Source organism: Pediculus humanus, genomic scaffold, assembly GCF_000006295.1.
Source record: "Pediculus humanus corporis 1103172108298 genomic scaffold, whole genome shotgun sequence".
Classification (NCBI taxonomy): Eukaryota; Metazoa; Arthropoda; class Insecta; order Psocodea; family Pediculidae; genus Pediculus; species Pediculus humanus.
In genome coordinates, this window is record NW_002987867.1 from 908,782 (window position 1) to 933,174 (window position 24,393).

A 24,393-nucleotide genomic window follows, 5' to 3' on the forward strand; every position below is an offset into this window, starting at 1 on the left:
GGGAAAAATCAGTTTATTTTTAATTATTATTATTATTATTATTATTTAGTAATTTTTAGATTTTGATTATAAGCTTGAGTTATTATTATTATTATTTTTTTTTTTTTATTATTACTATTTGCTATATAAAAAAAAAAGAAAAAGGAGAAGAATAATTTTAAAAAAAAAGGGAAAATTTTTACAATTATTTCGTTAATTTTATGTGTAAGAATTTTTTTTTTTTTTTGTCACTGTAATTATTGTAATGTAAAAAGCATTATTAAATTAATGCTCTACATTTTTTTCTTTTTTTCTTTTTTTTTTTTGGTTTATTTACGTTATTTTCTTATAAAAGTGAAATGAAACTTGTTTGTAAGTCATTTGAAAACATGGAGAAAGAATTATTATTATTATTATTAATAAGAAAAATAAACGTTCGCGCGCGCAAAAGAAAAAAAAAAAAAGAGAAAAAAAATCATTTACAATAATTATAATTTAAAAATTATCAGTTGTTTGACTAAAATTTATTTTTTTTTTTTTTATTTTAATTCATAATTTTTTTTCGCCAAAAGTGTAGAATTTAAGAAATATTTTGAAATTTTAAAAAATATATATAAGAAAACAAGAAAAGAAAAGAAAAAGAAAAAAGGGAAAACTTTTTTTTTTTACTATTATTATTATTATTATTATTATTATTATATTTTATTCTTTTTTTTTTTTCTTTCAAAGATTGTGTAAAGTTTAATCGTTTATTTTGTGTAGTTGTTTGTCAAATATTATTATTATTATTAATATTTTTTTTCTATTTTTGATGAACCTATCATCTTATAGGTGGCGAGAAAATGCTTTTCAATTTTTTTTTTTTTTTTACCCCAAAAAAAAACATGAGATGAGAAATTTATTTCGGGTATTATTATTATTATTATTATTATTATTTAATTAAAAATCATTTCGTTTTTAGTGAGAAAATTATAATTTTTTTTTCTTTTCTGTTTGATTAATAATGCAAAAGCGCCATATATATATATATGATTTTTCATTAAATATAATAATAATAATAATATAAAAATTGTGTAATATTTTTAAAATGAAGTGGTTTATTATTAATAAATGTATTAAATAATTAAAAAACTGGCTATTTTTAAATTTTTTTTGTAATTCTTGTACTAAATTAATTATTTATTGGTACTTTTTTTTTTTTAAATAGAGTTTAGTAATTTAGTACAAGAATATAATATATCCTTTTTACTCATATATTTCCTCTCACCTGTTTCCTCGGTTGTTTATCAACATCCAAAGTGATTTTTATTAATTATTTACTTTTATTTATAAATATATATGCAACCACACAAGTTTTTTTTTGTCACAATTTATAATTTCAAATTTCAGTTACGCCACCATTTTATTACTACTACTATTGGTAAATTAATGCAGGTAAAAACATATTATTTTGGTTTTTTTTGTAAAATCCCATAATAAAATTTATCAAATGTTATAAAAATAATAAAATAAATATTTATTTTAACTATTGTTTTATTTTATAAAAAGTTTTAACGAAATTAAATTTATCATAAAGTTTGTCAATTGACTCGGTACAACAAAAAAAAAAAAAAAAACCAAAAAAGTGGAGGCGAGTGACGTCAAGAAAGTTGCCTAGCGTCATCATTTCTATATTATTCGATTGTAGTTATCAAATAACGTTTAAAATTTATAAATAACTATGAATTTGTTTTTTTGTTGATTAAATTAATAGTTTATTTTATAGTGAAAAGGAAAACGATTTTTTTGTTTTTGATTTTCTCTAAGGTAATCTTTTATTTAAATGTCATCATGCGGAACATTATTGATTACGTCATTCTCTTCATGGGGATATGTTATACGGAAAATATTTACTTCAGTGACGTATGCAGGGCATTTGTAAACGATAATTTTTTTTTTTTGATATTATTTCCGAATAGAATAACAAAAAAAACTTGATTTTTAATTTTTAATTATATTGTGTGGTTTTATTTATATATTAAATATTTAATTATGGAAGTTATAGCACCGGGTTTACTATCGTATATTTTTAATGTTATTTATTTTCATACTTTTTACGCCTCTCGGTTGTGTTTTTAAGCTTATGCTTTTAAGATAAGGAAAAAATTTTTTTTTTTGTTGAAACCTGGTTAGAAAAGAGTAGGAAGCGATAATTTTCAGTCGACAATACCTAATAAAATATTGTGTTTGAGGTAGAAAACATATTAATTATTATTATTAAATATATTTTTAAGGTGAAATTAATGTTTTAGTAAAAAGCCCCTGAGTGAAATTTTCATTTTGAATTATTACTTTTGAAAAAAAAACTCGTTATTACGAATTAATAATTATTTTTTGTTAGTTATTATTCAATTATTATCAAAATTTATAGAAATAAATTTTTATATAAATACCTTATATTCAGTTTAGCATGCAAACAATGCAGCAGTTTTGCCTGAGGTGGAATAATCATCAGCCCAATTTCATATCTGTATTCACAACATTGTTAACCGATGAGACACTTGTTGATGTCACTCTTGCATGTGAAGGAAAACACCTTCAAGCACATCGAGTGGTGCTGTCAGCTTGTAGTGCCTATTTTCAGGTATTAAATGCCCTAAAAAACCATTTTTAAAAATTTTTATTAAAAAAATTATACAAAATTTAAAAAAATTTTTTTTTTTTTTTTTGCAGTCTTTGTTTACTTCTAATCCTTGTCAACATCCGATTGTTATTTTAAAAGATATAAAATTCAGTGATTTAAAAACAATGGTAGATTTTATGTATTATGGTGAAGTCAATGTTTCCCAAGAACAATTGCCAGCTATATTAAAAATTGCTGAAATGCTTAAAATAAAAGGACTTGCCGATATGCCAAGTATGTCTGAGCCTTTGGTTGGACATCTAGGTGTTAAAGACATAAGAAGAAGCGTTTCACCAATGTCGCCATCTTCGAAAAGAAAAAGACTTAGAAAATCATCTACTGGATCTGGATCTGGCTCAACAGGTTTAACCTTAGTTTTTCAAATATATTAAATTACTTGTTAAGTTTTTTTTTTTTAAATTTAACTGAAAATTTTTTTAGAACAAACATCTGAAGAACTTTTAAATGAAGGAACATCTGTACATTCACCCTTGGTAAAAACAGAGCACACAAATGACGGACAGCGTACTCACAGCCGATTATCGTTAAGAAACAGTAATCAACAACACAGTACAGATTCAGAACCTAGAGAAGGGTCTCAGGATAGTGGAGCTGAAGAATATAAGAGACAAGCTTCAAACGAAAGTCGCCAATTATCATTTGAAAATCGTCAAATATCTATTGAAAGTAGACAATTATCTCATGACAGTCGTCAAGGTTCATTGGAAAATAAACAATTGTCGGTAGAAAGTACAAAACAGACACTGAAAGTAGAAAAAGAAGTTTCACGTGAAAGTAGACTTTCCCAAGAAAGCAGTTGTGAATCAGTAAAAACAGATACAGAAACAAATATTACCGTGTCAACCTTTGCCCAGGTTAAAGTTGGCACTAAAAGAGGGAGGCTTTTAATGAGACAACAGCGAATCAAAAAGGAAAGCGATGCTCATACTTCTCCAGATAGCGATCCCGGCTCTCCAAGTTTTCCAACAATGACATTAAGCATTCCGGGTCAACCTTTAAGGCAAAGATCGGAGCCTACTCCCTCATCTCAGTCACATTCTCCACCTTTTCAATCATCCAGTTCAAATTTATTGGCTGTTCCGCAACCAAATTTTCCTGTAAGGCAACATTCATATCCTTCACAATCGCCCCCCATACCAGCTGGAGCTGTTTACGTTCACCGTCATTCTCAAACACCGACCATTGTCAAATGTGTATCGACAACAACCGAAGAATCCTCGCGAACAACCAGCAGTCCGTCCATTGTTATGGAAACCGTTCCCATAGTCCGTATTTTTTCTGAATCAAATTTAACCAAAACAAATTCTTTAATTCTTCAACAACGAGCAGAAGATTTAAAAGCCATTACGGAAACGGCCGAAGTTAGTAGATCTGGGCATTGTCCGGTGTTGAGAGCAGGTCCGGCATTGGGTTGTAACTTTTGCTGGAACACAATCGATTCTCACGGAAGGATTTTGAGGCGTAAAACTAAATATTATTGTCCGGAGTGTCAGATTAATCTCTGCATCGTTCCATGTTTTCAACAGTACCATTCGACACACGTTGAAAGTTCTGTAAAATCCGAACAATCATCTCCATCTTGAGACTCTAAAAAAAAATTTTAAATTTTCATTTGTTATTATTATTGACTAAAGCACTGTATATTTTTCTACTTTGCGATCAATTTACAAAAAAAAATATGTATATATAAAAGGCAAATAATAAATGCCGCCTAAACTATAATATATATTTCTACTTGTCGATTATATAAAAAAAAAAACTTTGTTAAAATATATAAATATTCCGACAAATCTGTGATATATACACAAACAGATTTATTAGGGAATTATTTTTTGAGAAGGGATTATATATATATATATTTAAATTTTAATTTTCGTGTTGATCTTTTTTTATTATTATTATTATTATTATTATTTGTCATCTTTAAATAAAAATGTTTCGTATGTACGAATCAACATACGTTTTTTATTGAGACTTGGAAAAAATTTATTACTTTGTTCTTCTTACCTTCGTATTAAATCACTAAATATATCAAAATACATAAAAAAAAATAAAAATAAAAATAAAAACTTCATCTAATATCAGTTAAACTTAAGAAAATGTTATCAGTACTAAACTAAAATTTGTTGTACTTTTTCGAGAAGAAAAAAAACTAAAAAAAATGGGGGGGGGGGAACTAATATTTTACTTTATTTAGTGTAATATGTGATATCTCTTGTTACATAAACATGCTTATTTTTGTTGTTAATATTGTTATTTTTAAATAATTTAAAATATTGGTTTTTTTTAAAAAAATAAACAAATTTAATTTTCATCAAAAAGAAAAAAAAAATTCTGGGTAATTTGTAAAAAAAATACAAAACAACTTGAAAAATGTCGAATAAAAAAAACTTTTTAAATATTCGCTTAAAATTTTATATAAATTTTATGCATTAAATGTAAGCAGCATGTAAAAAAAAAAAAAACTTTAAAAAAACTTCTTTTGCTTAATTTTTTTTTAAAAAATTAAATATTGTAATTAAAAATATATTATTGTTAATAATGCATGCTCTATTAAAACCCAGAATTTTATTTTCAATGAGAATGAGATAATGTAAAGAAAAAAATTTTGCAAAATGTATCAGGGATCAATTAGATTTTGCTTTTTTCTTCCCTTTTTTTAATTTTTTTTTTTTGATTAATTATCAACTGCTACCAATTTATGTTAAATATAATTAAGTTAAATGGTTAATAAATAAGAGTAAAAATTGTTGTTGGTTTTTTGACATATTAAGAGTGTTTATTTTTCTTCAATTTTTGCCTCTAAACTTTGTATTAAGAAAGATTGACTATTTATTTTACAAATATAAATATATATATATATATATTTTTTAAACTGTTTAAATTTTTTAAATTTCTTTTCATTTAAATAAATCATTAAAAATATTATTATTATTTAATTATTTATCTAATACTAAGAAATTCTCATCGTGTTAAACCTAAATAAAATTTCGAAAGCAGGCGTCTTACTCGAAAATAAAATTATACAACATAAAAGATTAAATCTTTTATTTTTAAATATAATTAATTAAGTAAAACTTTAAATAAAATTATTATCAATTTTCAGTTGGTGGATTCTCTTTTGGAGCATTGATTTTTTTGTTAAATTTAGGAAATTGTTCCCAAGGATTAGAAAGTTCAAATTTTCTAAATTCTTGAGTTAACTCGAGACTCTCACAAACAACTCTTTGAACTTCATCATCATAACGAACTTCTACATAACCACTTAATGGGAAATCCCTTCTCTGTGGATGACCCTCAAAACCATAATCTGTTAGGATTCTTCTCAAGTCTGGATGATTTTTAAAATATACTCCATACATATCCCATACCTCTCGTTCGTACCAATCTGCTGCCCTGTACACTTCGTAAACAGAGTCGATGGGAGTTAATTCATCTGTATATGTTTTAACCCTTACTCTAGAGTTATAACGCAATGACAATAAATTATAGATAATTTCAAATCTGTATTCCCTCCCAGGTACATCCATTCCAGCAATATCGACCAAACTTTCAAATTGACAGTTATGGTGATCTTTAAGAAATTGCATCACAGGTAAAACTCCCTCTGGAGCTATCAAAATCTCTAATTCTCCTTGAGATGTCATTTGAATCATTTGAACATATTTGGGTAAACATTCACTTACATATTTTCCAAAATCTGTCAGATGTGAAATTGCAACCGATTTATCATTTAATATGGCAGCTAAAAAAAAAATAAAAATAAAAATAAAAAATAAACAAAAATTAGGATACGACGTTAACGTACAAAAATACATCAATAATTTTTTAAATAATTTTAAGTGTAAACTTACGTGTTGTTTTACCATTTTCGGTAACCTTCTGACAATATTTTCGTACATCGGAAAATATTTTTTTATTTTGCGTAAAAGGTTTAATATTTCTTAAAACACCTCGAATCATAGACGCCATGTTTTTAATCGTCTGCTTTAAATAAACCGGATTTAATCAGAATTGCCAACTGTAGCAATTTCGAGGGGAAAAATATATGATTAAAATTAATAAATAACACTTATAATTTACATTTTACTTTTAACAATTTGGTAAAAAATTTCTTTTCTCTATATTTTTCTTTTAAAAAAAAAAATATCGCGAAGTAGAACATTTTATTTTTAAAAGTTTGTTCTTTTAGGCGCCAAAAAATTTAAACTAATTCATTCATTTTTTTTTTTTATTGATTGAATAAGAAAGTAAATTACTTTTTAAAAAAATGCATTCATTTATCCTTAAAACAAATTATTTAACAACAACTTTTAAATCGCATAAATTTAATAAACTAAAAAAATTAAAATTAATTGTCATGTTTTATACTTCATTGTTATTAACGTTTTTTCAATTCGTTTTAAAAGAATTTCATTTACTTCCGACTGGAGAACTTCGTCAAAATCATCAAGTTTAATAAACATTTTAATTAATCTTTTACCAAAATTCCGAACTTCTTGATTACCATCTTGCATGAAAGTAGCTCCAGCATTTAATATTCTTCCTCGAATTTCTTTACCACCGTTGAAAATTGTTTCAACCCCTACTATTCCAACAACGCAAACTAAAAGCCTAGCCGAAGCACCCCTAACTAATGGACTTTTATGAGTTATTCCCTTGTTTATAATGGCTCGTATTGAATGGCTATGAGGAATATTTAAAATCATCGTGTCTAAAGCCTCATTGGCATCTTGTCGAACGGCTTTATTAGTGTCTGCCGTTTTCTGTAGTAAAATGTTGACCACTTCATCGAATTCTGGTCTTTGCGAATTAGCCATTGTTGCAAAAAGCTCATTAGAAGCTTGACAAGCAGTTCTAGCAACGATCGACCTAAAGCTTTTCAATAAAGAAATAAGTCTTCTGTAAACTAAAACCATTGATGGTTCGATGACTTCCGGTTGAAATCGTGATATTTGTACAATTTCTTTTAAAGCATTAACTGATTCATTCCAATTATTGCTTTTTAATTTCGACATGCACAATTTAAATGTTTCTACCGGATTTTTGGGCGTCTTCGGCGAGGGAAGTAAATTCGGATCACAAATACTGTCTGTTGATGAGGCCAATGAAAGCCTTTGAGGAGTTCCTGTTCTTATAACCGAATCCGTTTTTTTAGCTGTGGCATCATCAAAATTATATTGACCGTCACTAAATTCTTTTAATGGTAATAATTCCGAATGAAATTCGTTTTCACCCGAACCTGAACATTCAACATGTCTATTTTCCGGTAAATTTTTTATATTGTTTATCGAAGGTAAATTATATTTACTTCTAGGTTTAGGCCATTGTTTACTTTTTTTCTTCGACGCTAATTGTGGAAGTTTGATTGCCGAGTCTTTATCATTATCACAAAAAAAACTTTCACACGTTTTTAATGTTGAAACCTGTGTAGGTTCAAAAAATCCTCTTCCTTTACACATTGGACATCTTAAGAGACTCCCTTGTTTTAATTTATCTGTTGATATTTCTTTGTTTTGATCAATTTTCATCCACATTAAATTGACAACATTAAAAGTTTATTTTATTATTTAACATTTTTTTATATAATTTTATTATTATTATTATTATTTTTGTATTTTAAAATTAAATAACAAAAAAAAAAAAAACATTAAGTCAGTTTAATGATTTTTTATGATTTATTAAAAAAAAAAAACATAAAAAAACAAAAAATGTGTATTTATTCTCAGTTAAATTTTTTTTTAAAATTATCCAATTCCAGAATAAATACTGTCATTGTACAATTTTTTTTTTTGTCTCTCATGTACCTGATTCGAATCACCATTTTAAAATTCCAGGTATATATTTATCAATTAAACTTTGATAATATGGTTTTAAAGCTTCTATGTCCGGTACAGTTTCGGATTTTGTATATAAATCGTATTTGCTTTAAAAAAAAATTTTTTTAACTTCAATAAACTTATTTGGGAATAATAATAATAATAATAATAATAATAATAAAATTTTTTTACAAAGTTTGACTTACTTGAATTCAATCACCCATTTTAATTTTTTTTCATCATCTTCATTACACAAATGTCGATAATCTCCACCGGAATGCCAAGGATAAAAAGAATGATACCTAAAAAAAAAATTTTTTTTATAAAAAATTAATTCAAATTCAAAAGAATTGAAATTTAAAATAAACAAACAAACAAATTATACCTAATCATCGTCAAAGCTTCCTTTGGTAAAAAACAGGAATTATGCTTCAACACTCTGTACAGGTATTCATCATGACCCCAAGACATAATCAAATTGTCCAAACCGCAATTAGGAGCATACATACCATATTTAGTGCTAAATTTATTTATTTAATTAAATTTGTTTTTAAAAAATGGATAAATAAAATTATGTAAAATAAATCTTACTTATATTTGTCATTTTTTCCATCTGGATTTTCATCGAAACTATTTTCCCGATACACGATACTTTGAGCCCATTGACAACCGGTAGGAAAAGTATCGCCGACGACGCACCATTGCGGCTCCCCATAAAAAGCCATAACCTTACGAAAAAAAAAAAAAAAAAAAATTATTTATTTATTTAAAATATAATAATAAATAAATAATTACCTTTCCCAAATCGTGTATGAGACCCGTCAAATGAAACCAATCATCATTCGGATGTTCTTTTCTTATTCTTTCGGCCGTTTGAAAAGCATGAACAATATTTGGTACATTCACATCCGGATCACTTTCATCAATTAAATTATTTAATAAATTCAATGCTTCCATTATGGTCGCTTCAAATTTATCAAATTTATTCCATTTTTTTATTTTTTCTAAAATTAATCATTATTATTATCGAAAACGTTAGGAAAACCCAGGAAAACGCAGGAAAATTTGAAATTAACCTTGTACAAAATCAACCGTCATATTTTTATGCATTTCATAATAAGTTTTTCGTACTCTTTCTTTAATCGCATCTTTCGGATCGATAGAATAATCTCGAAATTTTATTATTTTATTATCAATTAAATCATTCCTTTCGTCTTTAATAATATTATTATCATCATTATTATTATTATTATTTCGACCGGTAAATTTTACTTGTTCGCTCTAGAAAAAAAAAAAAAATATCGATTAACAATTTTTTTTTTTTTTTAGAATTTTCTTGAACCGAAAATGAATTACATAAACATTTATTTATTTATTTATTAAAAATTTAAAAAAAATTAATTAACTGTCATTTAAATTTTTAACTGTCAAAAAATATAAAATGTTATTGACAAGTAAATTGATTAGCGTTAATTTAATTTAATTTAAACAAACAAACAAAAAAATTTTTAATAAATTAAAACACTCCAGAAATTTTTTTTTTAAATTAGCTATAATTGAAAACATATAAATTTTTCCAAATTAAATAAATAAATAAATAAATAAAGTATTAAGTAATAATAAAAACAATAAAGTGATTAAGTAATAATAAAAAAAAAAAAAAAAAAAAAGAAAACAAAAACAATAACTTACATAACTTTTATTCATAATGTAAAAAATGTTGATATAATTAAGGAAATTACTTAATTGCATATAAGTAAGTAAAAAAAAAAAAATTTAATTTATATATATTGTGTGCTAAAAAAAATTGGACTTTGGTTATCGTTGACCCAATTTGATCCTTTTATTTATTATTATTAATTTATATAAATATAATAATAATAATAATAATTGTTTAAACTAAAGCTTAGATAATTAATAAAACAAAAAAAACTCACACATTTTGCTTCGGTATGTATATTTTCCTTTTTTTGTAACCAATGAAAATCATTTATTATTATTATTATTATTTGTTGTTAATAAAAAATTTCAATAAATAAATATTTTAATAATATTTAATTATAAATCAATAAAGAAAAAATATTTAATTGTCATTTAATTAATTAATTTATTTATTTCGGAATTAATAAATTAAAATGGCATCATAAAACAATTTTTTTTTTTTAGTTTTAACGGTTTTTTGTTATTTCAATTTTTTTACACAAAATAATAGTTTTACAAGGTCGTGTAAAATTATTTCCAGTAAATTATTATTATTATTATTATTTTATGTCAATTAAATTAATTATTTATGATTTATTTAAAAAAATTAAATAAAATTTTGAGTAAATTTTGTCTTTTTTTTTTTTTTTTTGGTTAATAATTTAATGTTATGACAAATTAATGAAACAATGAAACAATTTTTATTTAAAATTTAATGATAATAATAATTATTTCCACTACTTGTTCCAAATTTTCCAGTTTTTCATTAAATAATTTAATGAATAAAAATTAATTTCATTTGATCTGAACAAAAAAAAAAAAAAAAAAAAAAGTTATGTAATGTTTAATGTAACAGGTAATTATTATCTAAAATAAATTTAAATGGCGAAAGTTATTTAATATTTGTCTTGTGGGTGTGAAAATATTGTTAATACATTAAAATAAATAAATAAAATTGATCAATTATATTATTTACCATAAAGTAAAACAAGACAAAAATAATAAATAATGATGATGATGATGATATGGTTTGATTTAAATTAATGATAATTTATAAGAATTACTAAATTTTTTCCCAAAAAATTTGTTTATGAATTAAATAATGAAGACATGATGGTTTTGAAGGACAAACTTTGGACCAATATTTGACAAAGCAGGATGAGGATGCGGTGTGTTTGCACGAAGATGACGAAAATTTCCACAAATATCATGTTCTCTCATCTATAAAAGACATTTTTATTTATCCAACAATTCATTTTCGGTTTTACCTCCATTCAAAATGAAGGCTCTTAGATATCTCTTATGTTGGGTAAGAAATTTTATTTATAATTTAACTTGAAGTTTGTTTTTTTCTTTTTTTTCACCCCTATTCGTTACAGGTTTTCATGAGTTTTATATTCTTGGGGGTAGCTTTTGGTGAAACTCCAAATGAATCAAAGGAATTGGTAGAAGAAGACACAAAAGATCTTGAGGTTGCTGAATCAGCTTCACCTTGTAAGTGTATGTACTATATTTGATAATTAAAACAAAAGTTTTTTTTACGATATGATAAATTAAAAAACTATTTATTAAATTAAATACTCACTCAAAACGTTCAAATAAATAAAAATGTCTTCCCCATTTTAAACTTTTTAGTTTTGTACAATTGGTTTGGAAACAATAAAGGATATCAGCCCAACCGTAATCCAAATCAAATTCGACCAAACGGTTTTTATCCAGGACATGGAGGATATTATCCAGCACCGAGCCATTGGAACAATAATAACAATTTTGGCAGTATTCACGGAGGTTACGGACTTTATCCAAACGTAAATGGTTAGTAAAATCAAAACTTTAAATTAATTTTAATTTAAAAAATATGAATAAGTTATTTGAATTTGAGGTTTTGACGGTTACAATGTAAATAACGAATATGGAGGTTATGGAGGTTATAACGGATATAATGGGTACAACGGGTATAATGGGTACAACGGTTACAATGGCTACAACGGTTATAATGGATATAATGGATACGGGAGCAACGGTTTTATTGGAGGTGGATACGAATATATGGGCAATAATGGAATCGGTTATGGCGGAAATGGATTTGGGGGAAGAGGAGGATATGGCGCTTTTGGATGGGAAGGTAAATCATTAGGAGTGAGTAATGAAGGTTATGAAAATAAAGAATACGATTCTAGAAATTATTATAACTCCGAATGGAATAATCAAAATAGCAATACACGATCTCCGAATAAAAAATAAATATTTAAATTGTTATTTCAATATATATTTAAAAATGTATTAAATTTTTTTTGTTTTTTCACATTTAATAATTAATAATTGTATAAAAAAAAAAACCCGACAATAACCTAATAAATTTAAACAAATATTTGTAAAATTAAAAAATTTGGTTTTTCTATATTTACTAAACCTTCAAATGATATAATGAAAGGTAAAGTGCTATCGGGAATACCTGATTATTTACTGTGGCATAAAATTTGGATCTAAATAATTATAATTACCGTTAAAATAATTTTGATAAGAGTAATCTTTATCCCAGACTCCACTATTTTGATGAACGTTATGAATGGCAGTGAAATAATGATTAAGGGAATGTGGTTTGTCACTTTCTAATTGTGATATTAAACATTCTGAACAAAAATCTATGGATTCTTCTGAATCACAATCGGAACAGTGCCATCTTGTTCCAATTAAAGGTTCTTCTTCGCAACCGTTACACTAAAAAAAAGTATGTAAAGGATTTTAAAAATTTATGATATTATGTTTAATACACCATTAAAATAAATATGGCTGTTTTTTTTTAAATACCTTATATCCTACATGCTTAAACTGTTTTGGGTTTGTGTTTTTTTCTTTATCTCTTTTTATTCTTTTAAGTAAAGTTAATTTTTTAAATTCATCAGAGTTTCTAATGTTTTCAGGATATGAGGCAATACATTCCAAATCTTCTTCCTTTTCCTTTTTTATTTTGTTCACACTTGTTACGGAAGTTCCTGGTAAATCGTCACCATCAGGCATGGACACAGGAGGGTTTAATTGAGGGAAAAAAGTCGATCTAGGATAAAGAAAAGAATTGTTTCTAGAATGTTGATGCCCTGCATACTAAAAAAAAATTTTTTATTTATCCCTTAAAATGATTAAAAATTACTTATTTTTTTTAAAAAATAAAAAAAAGAAAAAACATACCTTGGGACTCTTTAGGTAATCATATTTTAATTTTGGTATTCTACCAGGTACAGGCAAACCAGCTTTTTGTAATTTAAGAAAATACTTTTGACACCTACTGGTTACTTGAGTAACAGTCCTATTACCTAATGCTTCAGCTATTTTCATATATCTTCTAGTTTCATTTTTTTCAGGAGGAAATTTTACCAATAATTCTTCCAACCTTAATTGTTCTTCTAAAGTCCATAATTGATTAAACGTTATCGGTTTTGATTCATCATAAACTCTTCCTCTAACCTTAATTACATCTGGTTTTTCTTTCACTTCTGACACAGGCCTTTCTTTTTGTCTAGTTTGAGGTCTAAACGCTTCCGGTGGAAGTGATACTTTGTATTTACTCCAATCAATTTCTGGGATTTCAGGTATTACTTGTGGACCAGGAATACTCAAATCATCACCATTTTGAAGTTTGTTTACAAATTGAATAGGATTTGCTAAAGCTTCGTCTTGAATTTCTAATAATTTATCAATGTCCTATAAAATTTGAAAAAAAAAAAAAAAAACTTTGACATTTTTACTTTCAAAATTACAAAAACAAATTACAAAAAAAAACAAAATTTTTGTTAAACTTTATACCTTCAGAGCTTGAAACCTTTGGCTTTCGAGAACACATAAGGTTCTTAGTAATTTTAGGTAGTCTTTATTTCCTTTTAATGCCAAATTTTCAGTTTCAAAATAAAAATCATCATCATCATTAACAGGTACTTTACTGTCTATTAAACTACAAGTTTTATTATCCGATTCCATATCGTAAGTATTTCTCCATGTATAACGTGTCAGGAAAATGTTTTTGTTATTGTCTATGATATTTATTTTATGTTTACAAATAATTTAAAGTTTTTTTTTTTTTTTTTTTATTTTTTAAATGTGAAAATAAAAAAATTTTTTATTTAGAAAAATTATTAAGTTATTTATTAAAAGTTAATGACAGTTTTTTTCTTGCTGTTAATTCAAATAAATTTGAAAGATAATACAAATTAATCATTTTTATTTATTTTTTAAATTGTGAAAACTTAAGTGCCTAATATTTGAACTTTAATTCAGTTATTTAAATGATTTTTTTTTTAATAAATTAATTTTTAAAATAATTTATAAATATCAGTGATTAAATTAAAGATTTTTTTTTTTTAAATGATGAGTTTTATAATGTTTAAATCGTCATTTTCCAGTATTTCATGTAACGTAAAAAGAAAAAAAAATTTACTGAAAAGTTTTATGATTAATAATAGTAAAATAAATCATTATTCAGAAGATGTGAAAAATAATTTGCCTAAAGTAAATGTAAAAAAATTATTAAATGAATCTTCTCCACTCAAACCCTTTTCTGAAACTGAAAAATTATGGGCTACAAGTGCTTATTCAAATGGTACAGTGTTTCAAAATGAATCAATTAAAAAATCGAAACCGACAGAATCCTCTGTAATAATGTTTCCAGGGCAAGGCTCACAATTTGTGGGTATGGCCAGAAAATTTCAAGACATGCCTCTTGCTGTTCAAATGTTTAATGCTGCTAGTGAAATATTAGGTTATAATCTATTAAAACTTTGTAATATGGGACCTGAAGAAAAATTAAATCAAACAAAATATTGTCAACCTGCAATTTTAGTTTCTTCTTTAGCAGCTCTTGAAATGCTTAAGGATCAAAAACCTTGGGCAATTGAAAACTGTACAGGAACTTGTGGTTTTAGTTTAGGAGAACTTGCATCCCTTGTTTTCGCAGGTTCCATTACTTTTGAAAAAGGTACGATTCTCTTGATTTATTTCTTTCTTTGTAATTTTAATAAATAAAAATTTTCTGTTTCTCACAGCTATAATTCTTGTAAAATTAAGAGCTGAAGCTATGGAAGAATGTTGTCAAATGACACCTGGAGGCATGGTCACTGTTTTATATGGTCCAGGTTCTGATTTATCCAAAGCAATGTCAGATGCTAAAGATCATTGTAGAGCCAAAGGGATTTCAGATCCTGTATGTTCGACAGCAATATTTCTTTTTCCCGGTTGTAAAGTCATTGCAGGACATGACGAAGCTTTAAAATATCTCTTTGAAAATGGAAGAAAATATAAACTAAGAAAACTATCAAGATTACCAGTTGCAGGAGCTTTCCATACAGATTTAATGACAGAAGCTTCGAATGTAGTTAAAAAATCGATTAAAAATTTAAATCCTAATTATCCGTTAGTTAAAATTTATTCAAACGTAACTGGAAAACCATTATTAAATCCGATGGATATTAAAAATAAAATATCATTACAAATAAATCATCCTATCAAATGGGAACAAGCAATGCATAACATATTTGAATTACCTGATGGCAAATCAAATTTTCCCTACTCATATGAATGTGGACCTGGAAACTCATTATTTACAGTTTTAAAAAAAATAAATGCCAAAGCTTCAGAATTTTGTTCTTCCGTTCAATTATAAAAACATTTCACATTCATTTGTTAATGTGTTATCGATAAAGTCATAACTACAATTTCATTTAATTTACAAAAAAAAAAAAAAAAATTACAAATAAAATGTATCATAATATGAATAATATACATATATATTTATATATAATTTAAAATAATTATTTTTTTTTCATGGTAACAATTAAAACATCCTGATGATGAGATGATATGTATGAGTGAAATCGATGCTAAAAAACATCATTTGGTCAAGTGTTAGCATAATTAATTTTTTTTTTTTACATTTTTTTCAATAACAATAATAATAATAATACATAATTATTATATTTTATAAACAATACTTAATAAAACCTAAAATAATAATAATAAACAACAATTTTTTTTTTTTTTTTGGTTTTTCTTTCTTAAATTAATTTTAATTAATTTTTTAACAACGACAATAATAATAATAATAATAATAAATAAATTTTATCGAAAAATATAAATTTTTTTCTCGGCGAAATTAAAAAAAAAAAAATTATAATTTCGAACAGTAATAATAATAACATCTATATAATAATTATGTAAAATATATTTTTATTTATGAAATAATAATTAATAATTAATAATAAAAATTTATTTTTAAACTTACAATTAAAAATTTAACATGATGTGATGATGACCTGCACCAAAGAAATAAATACTAATTTTTAAACAAAAACTTTTATTTAAATTATTTAACAATCACAGTTTTTGTAATACCTCCATTGATAACTAAATTATTATTATTATTATTTTATTATCGAGAATGTTCGTTCGATCAGTTTAAAAAAAAAGAATAAAATTTAAAATTTATTTGATAATGTCGCCGAATATCCATTATATGCCCTTTAAACGTATAAAATGTCTACTTAAATAAATTTTTTTTTTTTTTTTTAAAAATATCCTCGATTAATAAATGTTTGATTGTCATAAACTACAAACGATTTAAAACAGAAAAAAAAAAAAAAACAACCCTGTTTGTTTGTTTAATCGAAACAAATAAAATTTACAACAATATTTAAGACCCAATAATAATAATAATAATAATAATAATAGATTCGTTAAAATGACGTCATCCACGTAAAAATCAAAATGGAGGTATTCATAATACGATTGAATAAGTGCCTGTCAAACAAATTGGCAACTGATAAAAATAATTAATTAAGGAATTAAAAATTAAATTAAGTACAATAATTTTTTTTTTTTTTTTAAATGAATGAAACTAAAACTTTTGTCAATCGTTATAAATAATAATAATAATAATAATAATAGTTTTTCAATAATAAAAAAAAAAAATTATATCTTATATATAAATAAATAAAATTTTATGTCTCGTTGTTTTTTTTCTTTTTTTTGGGGGGCGAAGGGAGGGGGAAGAATGAAAATAAATAATAATAATAGTTTTTGTTTAAATTGTCATGTTCGATCGATAAAAAAATTTTGAATTTAAAATCATTTAAAATAAAAAAATCTTATGACACTAAAATACTGCAAGTTTAATAATAACTTTCAATATATATATATAAGCATAAATACAATCCGAATTTATTTATTTATTTATTTATTTTTATTTTTTTTTTGGCGTTTTAGGCAGATATGCATTAATTAAAGGCGAGTTTTAACATTTATATATATTTTGTTTTTTTTTTTTAAATAAATACTAATAATATATCACCTGCCTAATAATAATAATAATAATAATAATTTTTTAAATTAATGTGCTTTTTACTTTTTTTTTTTTTTTTTAAATTTGATCTAATTCTAATGGAATGATAAATTATTATCATCATTATGATTTAACAACGATTAAATTAAGCAAGGTACCTAGCTATAATTTGTGCTTATTTGTTTTTATTAAATGCCAAAAACTATGGAATTATGTAAAAAGACACTCAATCATTGGATAAACTATTTTATACCTAAAAACTGACATAAATAGTTTTCTTTTTTTTTTTTTTTTTAATAACGGTTAACATCAATAATTTCCTACATGTGTTAATATATATATATTTTTTTAATTATTATTATTATTATTATTATCGTTTACTTTGTCGTTTGCGGTCTATTTTTAAATAATAATTCGACTATAGATGAATCTGCCATGGTTGATATGTCTCCGACATCTCTGTCGTTGACTGCAATTTTCCTTAAAACTCTTCTCATTATTTTTCCAGAGCGCGTTTTTGGTAATCCGGGAGCAAATTGTATAACTTCGGGAGTTGCAAAAGGTCCGATTTTTTCGCGAACTGCCATAAATATATTTTCGTGAAAATTTTTTTTTAAATTTTAAACGATTTTTTAATTTATTTTAAGAAAACAAATTTACCTTTAGATTTAAGTTCGTCGACAAGTTTTTTCTTAAATTCCACTCCAGCATTGGGTGTAACAAAACAATACAAACATTCTCCTTTAACCGGATGTGGTTGAGATACCACAGCAGCTTCCGCAACATCTTCGTGTTCCACTAATACCGATTCAACTTCGGCCGTACTCATTAAATGACCCGATACATTTAACATATCGTCCACTCGTCCCGTAACCCATAAATACCCATCGGAATCTCTTCTGGCTCCTAAATTAATTTATTATACCCAAACGTATTTTGCATATAATTCATTTTTTTAACCCATGTTAATTAAAAAAAAAAAAAAGGAAACTTACCATCTCCTGTGCAATAATAACCCGGAAATTTGCTGAAATATGTCGTTTGAAATCGTTCGTGATTTCCAAATAATGTTCTCATCATTCCAGGCCATGGTTTTTTAAACACCAGATAACCCTCACCCGGACCGTTAATTTCTTTACCCGTTTCGTCTAAAAGAACTGGTTCAACACCAAAAAATGGAAAAGCCTGAGAAGAGCAAAAGGACACTTTCATAATAACGATTTTAATGTTAGCACATGAAAAAAAAAAAATTTTTTTTGAAAAAACTACACTAAACGCGAGTTATTACTGCGTGTGTGTGTGTGTGTGTCAAAAGGTCACCATTGAGCTTTTCCCATGAAATGGAATAAATAATGAAAAATTAACATTTAGTACATGAATAATTCATAGTAATATGCTTTTTCATTAAAAAAAAAAAAAAAATTTTTAAACAATTTTTAAAAATTTTTCAATAAAAAAAAAAAAAATCCAATGCATCGGGACAAAAAAAAAAAAAAATTTTTTTTACAATTGGTAGTACTTACTGCTGCTCCTGGTTTCATTGGTGTGCAACCGGGTAAAGGAGTAAGAACGTGACCTCCTGTTTCAGTCTGCCAAAATGTATCAACAATCGAACAATTTTCGTGACCGATATTTCTATAATACCATAACCAAGCTTCTGGATTTATTGGTTCACCTACGGATCCCAAAACGCGAAGCGAATCCAAACTGTGCCTGCACGATACAATATTTTATATTTTTACGATAAACCGGAAATAGTTTTTATGCGAGAAAAATGAGGAAACACTAAAAATTTCCTTACAAACTTACTTTTTAACAGGATCTTCTCCGAATTTCATTAAAGCACGAATAGCAGTTGGTGCTGTGTAAAATTGATTGACCTTATATTTGTCAACCACGGCCCAATACCTATCATTGCTTGGATAGAATGGAGTCCCTTCAAACTAAAATAAAATTATTAATAATTTATAAAAAAGAAAAATTTAATTAATGAAGCTTTTCAAATTTTCAACTTACGATTACTGATGTAGCACCGTTTGCTAAGGGACCATAAACAACATATGTGTGACCTGTTATCCATCCGCAATCGGCAGTACACCAATAAACGTCACCCTGATGATAATCGAATACATATTTAAAAGTAGTTGAAGCATATAAAAGGTAACCTCCTGTTGTGTGTAAAACACCTTTTGGTTTTCCTGTAGAACCGCTAAAATATAAAAACAAAATTGATTACATATTCATTCCGGATATTTATAATTTTATTCAAATTTTTACTAACCTTGTGTACAACATGAATAGTGGATCTTCTGCGTCCATCCATTCGGGGTAACACGATGGTTCAGCATCTTCCATTTCTTCGTGCCACCAAAAATCTCTTCCCTCGACCCAGGAATACTAAAAAGTATCATTTCATTAGATACATGCGATGATTACATTTTTGACACGTAAAAGAAAAATTTTTACCAACCGATTTACTTTTCTCATCGGCATTCGATTTTGTGGACGATCCATTCACGATTCCATTTTCTTTTGATACGCCATTTTTCTTTTGACTCATGGCTAAGCGTGGCAAGTGATTGACAACGATACAAGTTTTAATTTCGTGACCCATTTGTTTACATTTTTCCATCGTATCATCGCATATTTTTTTTAGACCGATTAGTTTTTCACCTCGCCAAACGCAATCCGCCGTTATAAGTACTTTACACTGACAATCATTCATTCTTTCAGCCAAGGAATCAGATGAAAATCCTGCAAACTGAAAATTTCATATACCCCCCCACCCCGTATAAATTTCATTTCAGGGCAAAACATTTTCAATTGTGTCACAATAATAATCGAAATAATAAATTCATGTTATTAATTTAGTTTGAGGGGGTTAACGAATGTGTCAAAAAAAGTAAATTTTGAAAGGTATAGCCTTGTAAAAGCTAAGGTCATTTTACACCGAAGGGGAACATACAGGTGATTAAAAGTTGTACCTTGAATTTTTCTTTAAAGGACACTTTGATATTGGCACAGTTTATAATTATATAAAAAAAAAAAAAAAGATTAAATTTTATTGTATTTTTTTTTGTTTTCTTTGTTAAAACCTCGATTACGGCTAAATAATAAAATGATAATAATGATATCATAATATATATGACGTAATACTTTCAATAATGATATCAGTAAATGTTTCGTTATAAATTTCTCTATTAATCTAATTATTATAATCTCATTGTAAAAACCGTTAAAATTTCTTACCACTATGGAATGAATGGCTCCTATTCGTGTGCAAGCAAGCATGGCAATAGGAAGTTCCAAAATCATTGGCATGTAAATACCAACTCTGTCACCTTTTCTCACACCTTTAGATTTAAGAACATTTGCAAATCTACAAACTTCTTCCAAAAGTTTTTTATAAGTGAGTCGACTGTAATCTTCCGGATCATTTCCTTCCCTGAAAAAAATGGTAATTGAAAAACGAAAAAAAAAAAAATTATTATTTTATTATTATATGGTAGGAAAATTTTTGTAGTAGAATAAAATTTTCCTTGTATTTTTCCACGAAATATTTTCTTTTTTTTTTTTTTTTTAGAGCGTTATTAAAAAATTCTTGAGAGTTTTCATAAAGAAAAAATGATTTTATTGCTTTTTTTTTTTTTTTTTTTTCGAGAGAGAGAGAGAGAGAAAGATTTTAATTTTAATTCAATTTAAAATTAAAAAAAAAATTTTCTTCTGCAAAATGACTATTTAAAAAATAACAATTAAATAAATTAAAATGAAAATTGTCAAAAAAAATTATTTAATTCGGAAAATTAAATAATAAAATTTTAATTAATTTATATAAACGATGACCAATATTTTTTAAAATTAAAAAGCAGAAGAAAAAAACCGTTTTTAAATAATGCGTGGAAAATTACACTCCATTATTTTTTTTTTTACAAAACAAAACAAATTTTTTTTAAAAATGGGTTTGGTGGTGACGGTTAAAATTTAAAAATAAAAAATAAATTGCGTGATTTTCCATCATAAAAATAAAAAAATAAAAAATTTTAAATTGATTTACATTTACGTAGTACGTTTTTTTTTTTTTAATAATAATAATAATCTCATTATTATCATTGATTCTAGTTTTGACGTGATAGTAAACGTTTAAAATTGTTTTTTCCCCTCCCCCCTCCCCGTTATTAATATCGAATGGTTTCAACAACAACAACAAAAAAAAAACTATTTTACTAGCATTGATGAAAAATTCATATGGGGATTTTATAAAAATGCCCGCCATTTTGTTAGTTATTATTATTCATTATTTAACTTTCTTGGGAAAATAAAAAGCACAAAACAAAAAAAAACGCATTTATTTACCTCATTGCGATGATTCGATAATGAATACTATTACTCGATATTTTAATAATAATAATAATAATAATAATAATAATAATAATAATAATAATAATAATAATAATAATTATGTATGAGCGCTCATGCACCTGAATTTTGATTTGGTTTGTGAATTAATAATAAATATATACGAATTATATAGAAAAACCGTTAAAATTTAAATGATTTATATAATTTTAAAATTAAAACTATTACTAAATGTTTTATTATTACGACGACTTCCGGAAAATGGAAAAAATCGTTTTTTCTTTCTAAATTTCCATTGACGTCAATACACACACACACACACAAACTAGTTTGGCGGTTAACAATGAAATCTCGAACGAAATCAAAACGTTCTTATTGATTCCGTAATGCCAACTTCGAAAAAAAAAAAAAAAATTTTTTTTTTTTTTTTGACAGCATTTTTTTGAATACGAAATTATTGCAAATCATTGCTTTACACAAAAAAAAAAAAAAACGAAAAAACTTTTTAAATAAAGTAAAAAAAAAAAAATAAAGTAAAATACAAACATTTTTGTTTAACGATATTTTCAAGGATAAATTTAAAATGTTTCAATTAAAAATTTGTTTTAAAAATTAACACCTCTTAATAAAAAAAAAAAAAAAAGAAAAAAAATGAAAGAAAATATCTTTTTAAATGTTTTTTTTTTTTTTTTTAACGAAAAAATAATATTTCGATTTATTTTTGAGAGAATATATTATAAATAAATATTTATTTAATTTTTTTTTTTCTTAAAATTTAAAGATAAAAGTTTTAATAATAACGTTAATAATAAAATTAATTTTATCAATGATTAATTAATTGTTTATTTGTTTAAGTTATTTATGTGTCAAAGTCGTAAAAAAAAATTTTTTTTTAAATATAATAAAACGATATTGTTTAAAAAAAAAAAAAATTTAAAAATATTCTAAATTAAACGGTTGTAAAATCGAATTAAAAAAAAAAAAAAGAAAAAAAAATGAAAGATTTGCTGAATAGCTACAAATTGCAATTGTTTAATAAATGAGGTAAACGTGGAAGAAGGAAATTGAATTTAATTAAAATTTTTTTTTTTTTTTTTATTTACCGATTACATTATTTATAACTTATGCCAAAGAAAAAAAAAAAAATTTAATCAAGCCGAAATTTTTTTTCCCGTCAAATTATTTTTTTTTAGTTAGTTTAAATTAAAAACACGTTTTTTTTGATAATTTTTTGTTACATTCGAATTGAGCAATGTTGTGCAAAAAAAAAAAAAAACGAATAAAAAATTAAAATTTTGCTGACTTACCAATAGTAAGCAATTTTGTCGCCCAAACCGCATTTAACGTTTTTATCCAATAAATTAAATGAAATATTTGTCGTTGCACCCGTCATCCATTTAATATTTATCGGAGATTTAGATACATCGAAATTATAATTAAAAAATTTTGTTAAGTCGATTGGAGTTTCCCAATGAAATTGTTTTGCAATTTCTCCCCAAAATTCTGTAGGATTTTCTATCGATTTTTTATGAAGACGTTTATATTCGTCCATTGATTGAACGTATGATCTTTTAACGATTCCCGGTTTCGGATGAAATAATTCATTATCTTTTCCCATTATAATAACGTCTATTTCCGTCTTCCTGACTTGACTTTTGGGCAAGATTATTTTTCTTTTCGTTTTTTTTCCGTATACGTTCGTTTATAATTGTACGAATTATTAAATTCCTTTTGACACTTACTCACCGCCCGCTTATTACTCACTGCCTCACTAAGTGAAAGCTGTTTTAAAGCAGAAGAAAATTCAGTCCCCACCATTTTTTTTTTTTTTTTGCGATTGTAGCGCCAAAAATGATTTCCGCTGTCTTTTTTTTTTTTTTTTTTTTTACTTTTCTTCAATAAATTATGCCCTGAATAACACAATTTTTTTATATAAAATAAATAATAATTGACTTTAAAAATATTTAATTTGTAATTAAATTCCCTCATGTTTCGTATTCATGAAAATATTTAACAAATACCCAACTTTGAAAAAGTTTTTTTATTGTATTATAAGAACTTATCAATGGCTGTCTTTCATATATATAGTCACACGTTTATATTTGTAATAATTAAAAAAAAAAAAAGACTCTTAGACAATTATAATTACTTAAATGAATTTTTCTTTCTTTTGCAATTTAATTTACTCCCATAAAAGTAAATAATTAAATATAGTAACTTGAATTAAGGTTAACAGTTTCAAAGCTCTAAACCACAACATCAATTGTTTTATTATAAATAAAAACTTTAAATTATTTAAACATTTATTTTCTTTTTAGTAATTTACGTTTTAATAATTGCTGTGGTTTATTTTATTTTAAAATTAAATCAAAGCCTTACCTTAGTTTTTATGCTTTTTTCAGCCTCTGTTATATAATTCCTTACAATGCCAAAACAAGTCATTAACAATTTTTTATAGTTTTATAAATTGTCATGTAACAAAAAAAAATATATATACAGAAAACAATGTCCTTTGAATGAAAAATATC

The 24,393-nt window shown here is 25.1% G+C and overlaps 8 protein-coding genes across 8 annotated transcripts; 3 read left to right on the top strand and 5 right to left on the bottom strand.

Annotated features, from left to right (window-relative positions):
- Positions 1–2,428: 2,428 nt before the first annotated feature.
- Phum_PHUM564480 (uncharacterized protein) lies at positions 2,429–4,245 on the top strand (the record flags this gene model as incomplete). The annotated part of the gene is made up of 3 exons (XM_002431955.1): positions 2,429–2,602; positions 2,692–3,004; positions 3,083–4,245. The coding sequence occupies 3 exons, from the start codon at positions 2,429–2,431 to the stop codon at positions 4,243–4,245; spliced, it is 1,650 nt and encodes a 549-aa protein (XP_002432000.1).
- Positions 4,246–5,615: 1,370 nt separating this feature from the next.
- Phum_PHUM564490 (NADH-ubiquinone oxidoreductase 30 kDa subunit, putative) lies at positions 5,616–6,634 on the bottom strand (the record flags this gene model as incomplete). Its single annotated transcript, XM_002431956.1, has 3 exons — positions 5,616–5,670; positions 5,867–6,362; positions 6,517–6,634. 3 exons carry the CDS (start codon positions 6,632–6,634, stop codon positions 5,616–5,618), a joined length of 669 nt encoding a protein of 222 aa, XP_002432001.1.
- Positions 6,635–6,958: 324 nt separating this feature from the next.
- Phum_PHUM564500 (clasp, putative) lies at positions 6,959–8,199 on the bottom strand (the record flags this gene model as incomplete). Its single annotated transcript, XM_002431957.1, has 3 exons — positions 6,959–6,998; positions 7,034–8,039; positions 8,064–8,199. The coding sequence occupies 3 exons, from the start codon at positions 8,197–8,199 to the stop codon at positions 6,959–6,961; spliced, it is 1,182 nt and encodes a 393-aa protein (XP_002432002.1).
- Positions 8,200–8,479: 280 nt separating this feature from the next.
- Positions 8,480–10,188, bottom strand: Phum_PHUM564510 (Inositol oxygenase, putative; the record flags this gene model as incomplete). Its single annotated transcript, XM_002431958.1, has 7 exons — positions 8,480–8,588; positions 8,688–8,783; positions 8,867–9,001; positions 9,073–9,209; positions 9,277–9,485; positions 9,558–9,762; positions 10,174–10,188. The coding sequence occupies 7 exons, from the start codon at positions 10,186–10,188 to the stop codon at positions 8,480–8,482; spliced, it is 906 nt and encodes a 301-aa protein (XP_002432003.1).
- A 1,273-nt stretch (positions 10,189–11,461) lies between these two features.
- Positions 11,462–12,319, top strand: Phum_PHUM564520 (uncharacterized protein; the record flags this gene model as incomplete). The annotated part of the gene is made up of 4 exons (XM_002431959.1): positions 11,462–11,491; positions 11,562–11,676; positions 11,818–11,990; positions 12,101–12,319. The coding sequence occupies 4 exons, from the start codon at positions 11,462–11,464 to the stop codon at positions 12,317–12,319; spliced, it is 537 nt and encodes a 178-aa protein (XP_002432004.1).
- A 326-nt stretch (positions 12,320–12,645) lies between these two features.
- Positions 12,646–14,157, bottom strand: Phum_PHUM564530 (uncharacterized protein; the record flags this gene model as incomplete). The annotated part of the gene is made up of 4 exons (XM_002431960.1): positions 12,646–12,903; positions 12,994–13,280; positions 13,368–13,884; positions 13,987–14,157. The coding sequence occupies 4 exons, from the start codon at positions 14,155–14,157 to the stop codon at positions 12,646–12,648; spliced, it is 1,233 nt and encodes a 410-aa protein (XP_002432005.1).
- A 468-nt stretch (positions 14,158–14,625) lies between these two features.
- Phum_PHUM564540 (malonyl CoA-acyl carrier protein transacylase, putative) lies at positions 14,626–15,835 on the top strand (the record flags this gene model as incomplete). Its single annotated transcript, XM_002431961.1, has 2 exons — positions 14,626–15,151; positions 15,219–15,835. The coding sequence occupies 2 exons, from the start codon at positions 14,626–14,628 to the stop codon at positions 15,833–15,835; spliced, it is 1,143 nt and encodes a 380-aa protein (XP_002432006.1).
- Positions 15,836–22,477: 6,642 nt separating this feature from the next.
- On the bottom strand, positions 22,478–23,483 carry Phum_PHUM564550 (Acetyl-coenzyme A synthetase, putative; the record flags this gene model as incomplete). The annotated part of the gene is made up of 2 exons (XM_002431962.1): positions 22,478–22,484; positions 23,173–23,483. The coding sequence occupies 2 exons, from the start codon at positions 23,481–23,483 to the stop codon at positions 22,478–22,480; spliced, it is 318 nt and encodes a 105-aa protein (XP_002432007.1).
- Positions 23,484–24,393: the final 910 nt, after the last annotated feature.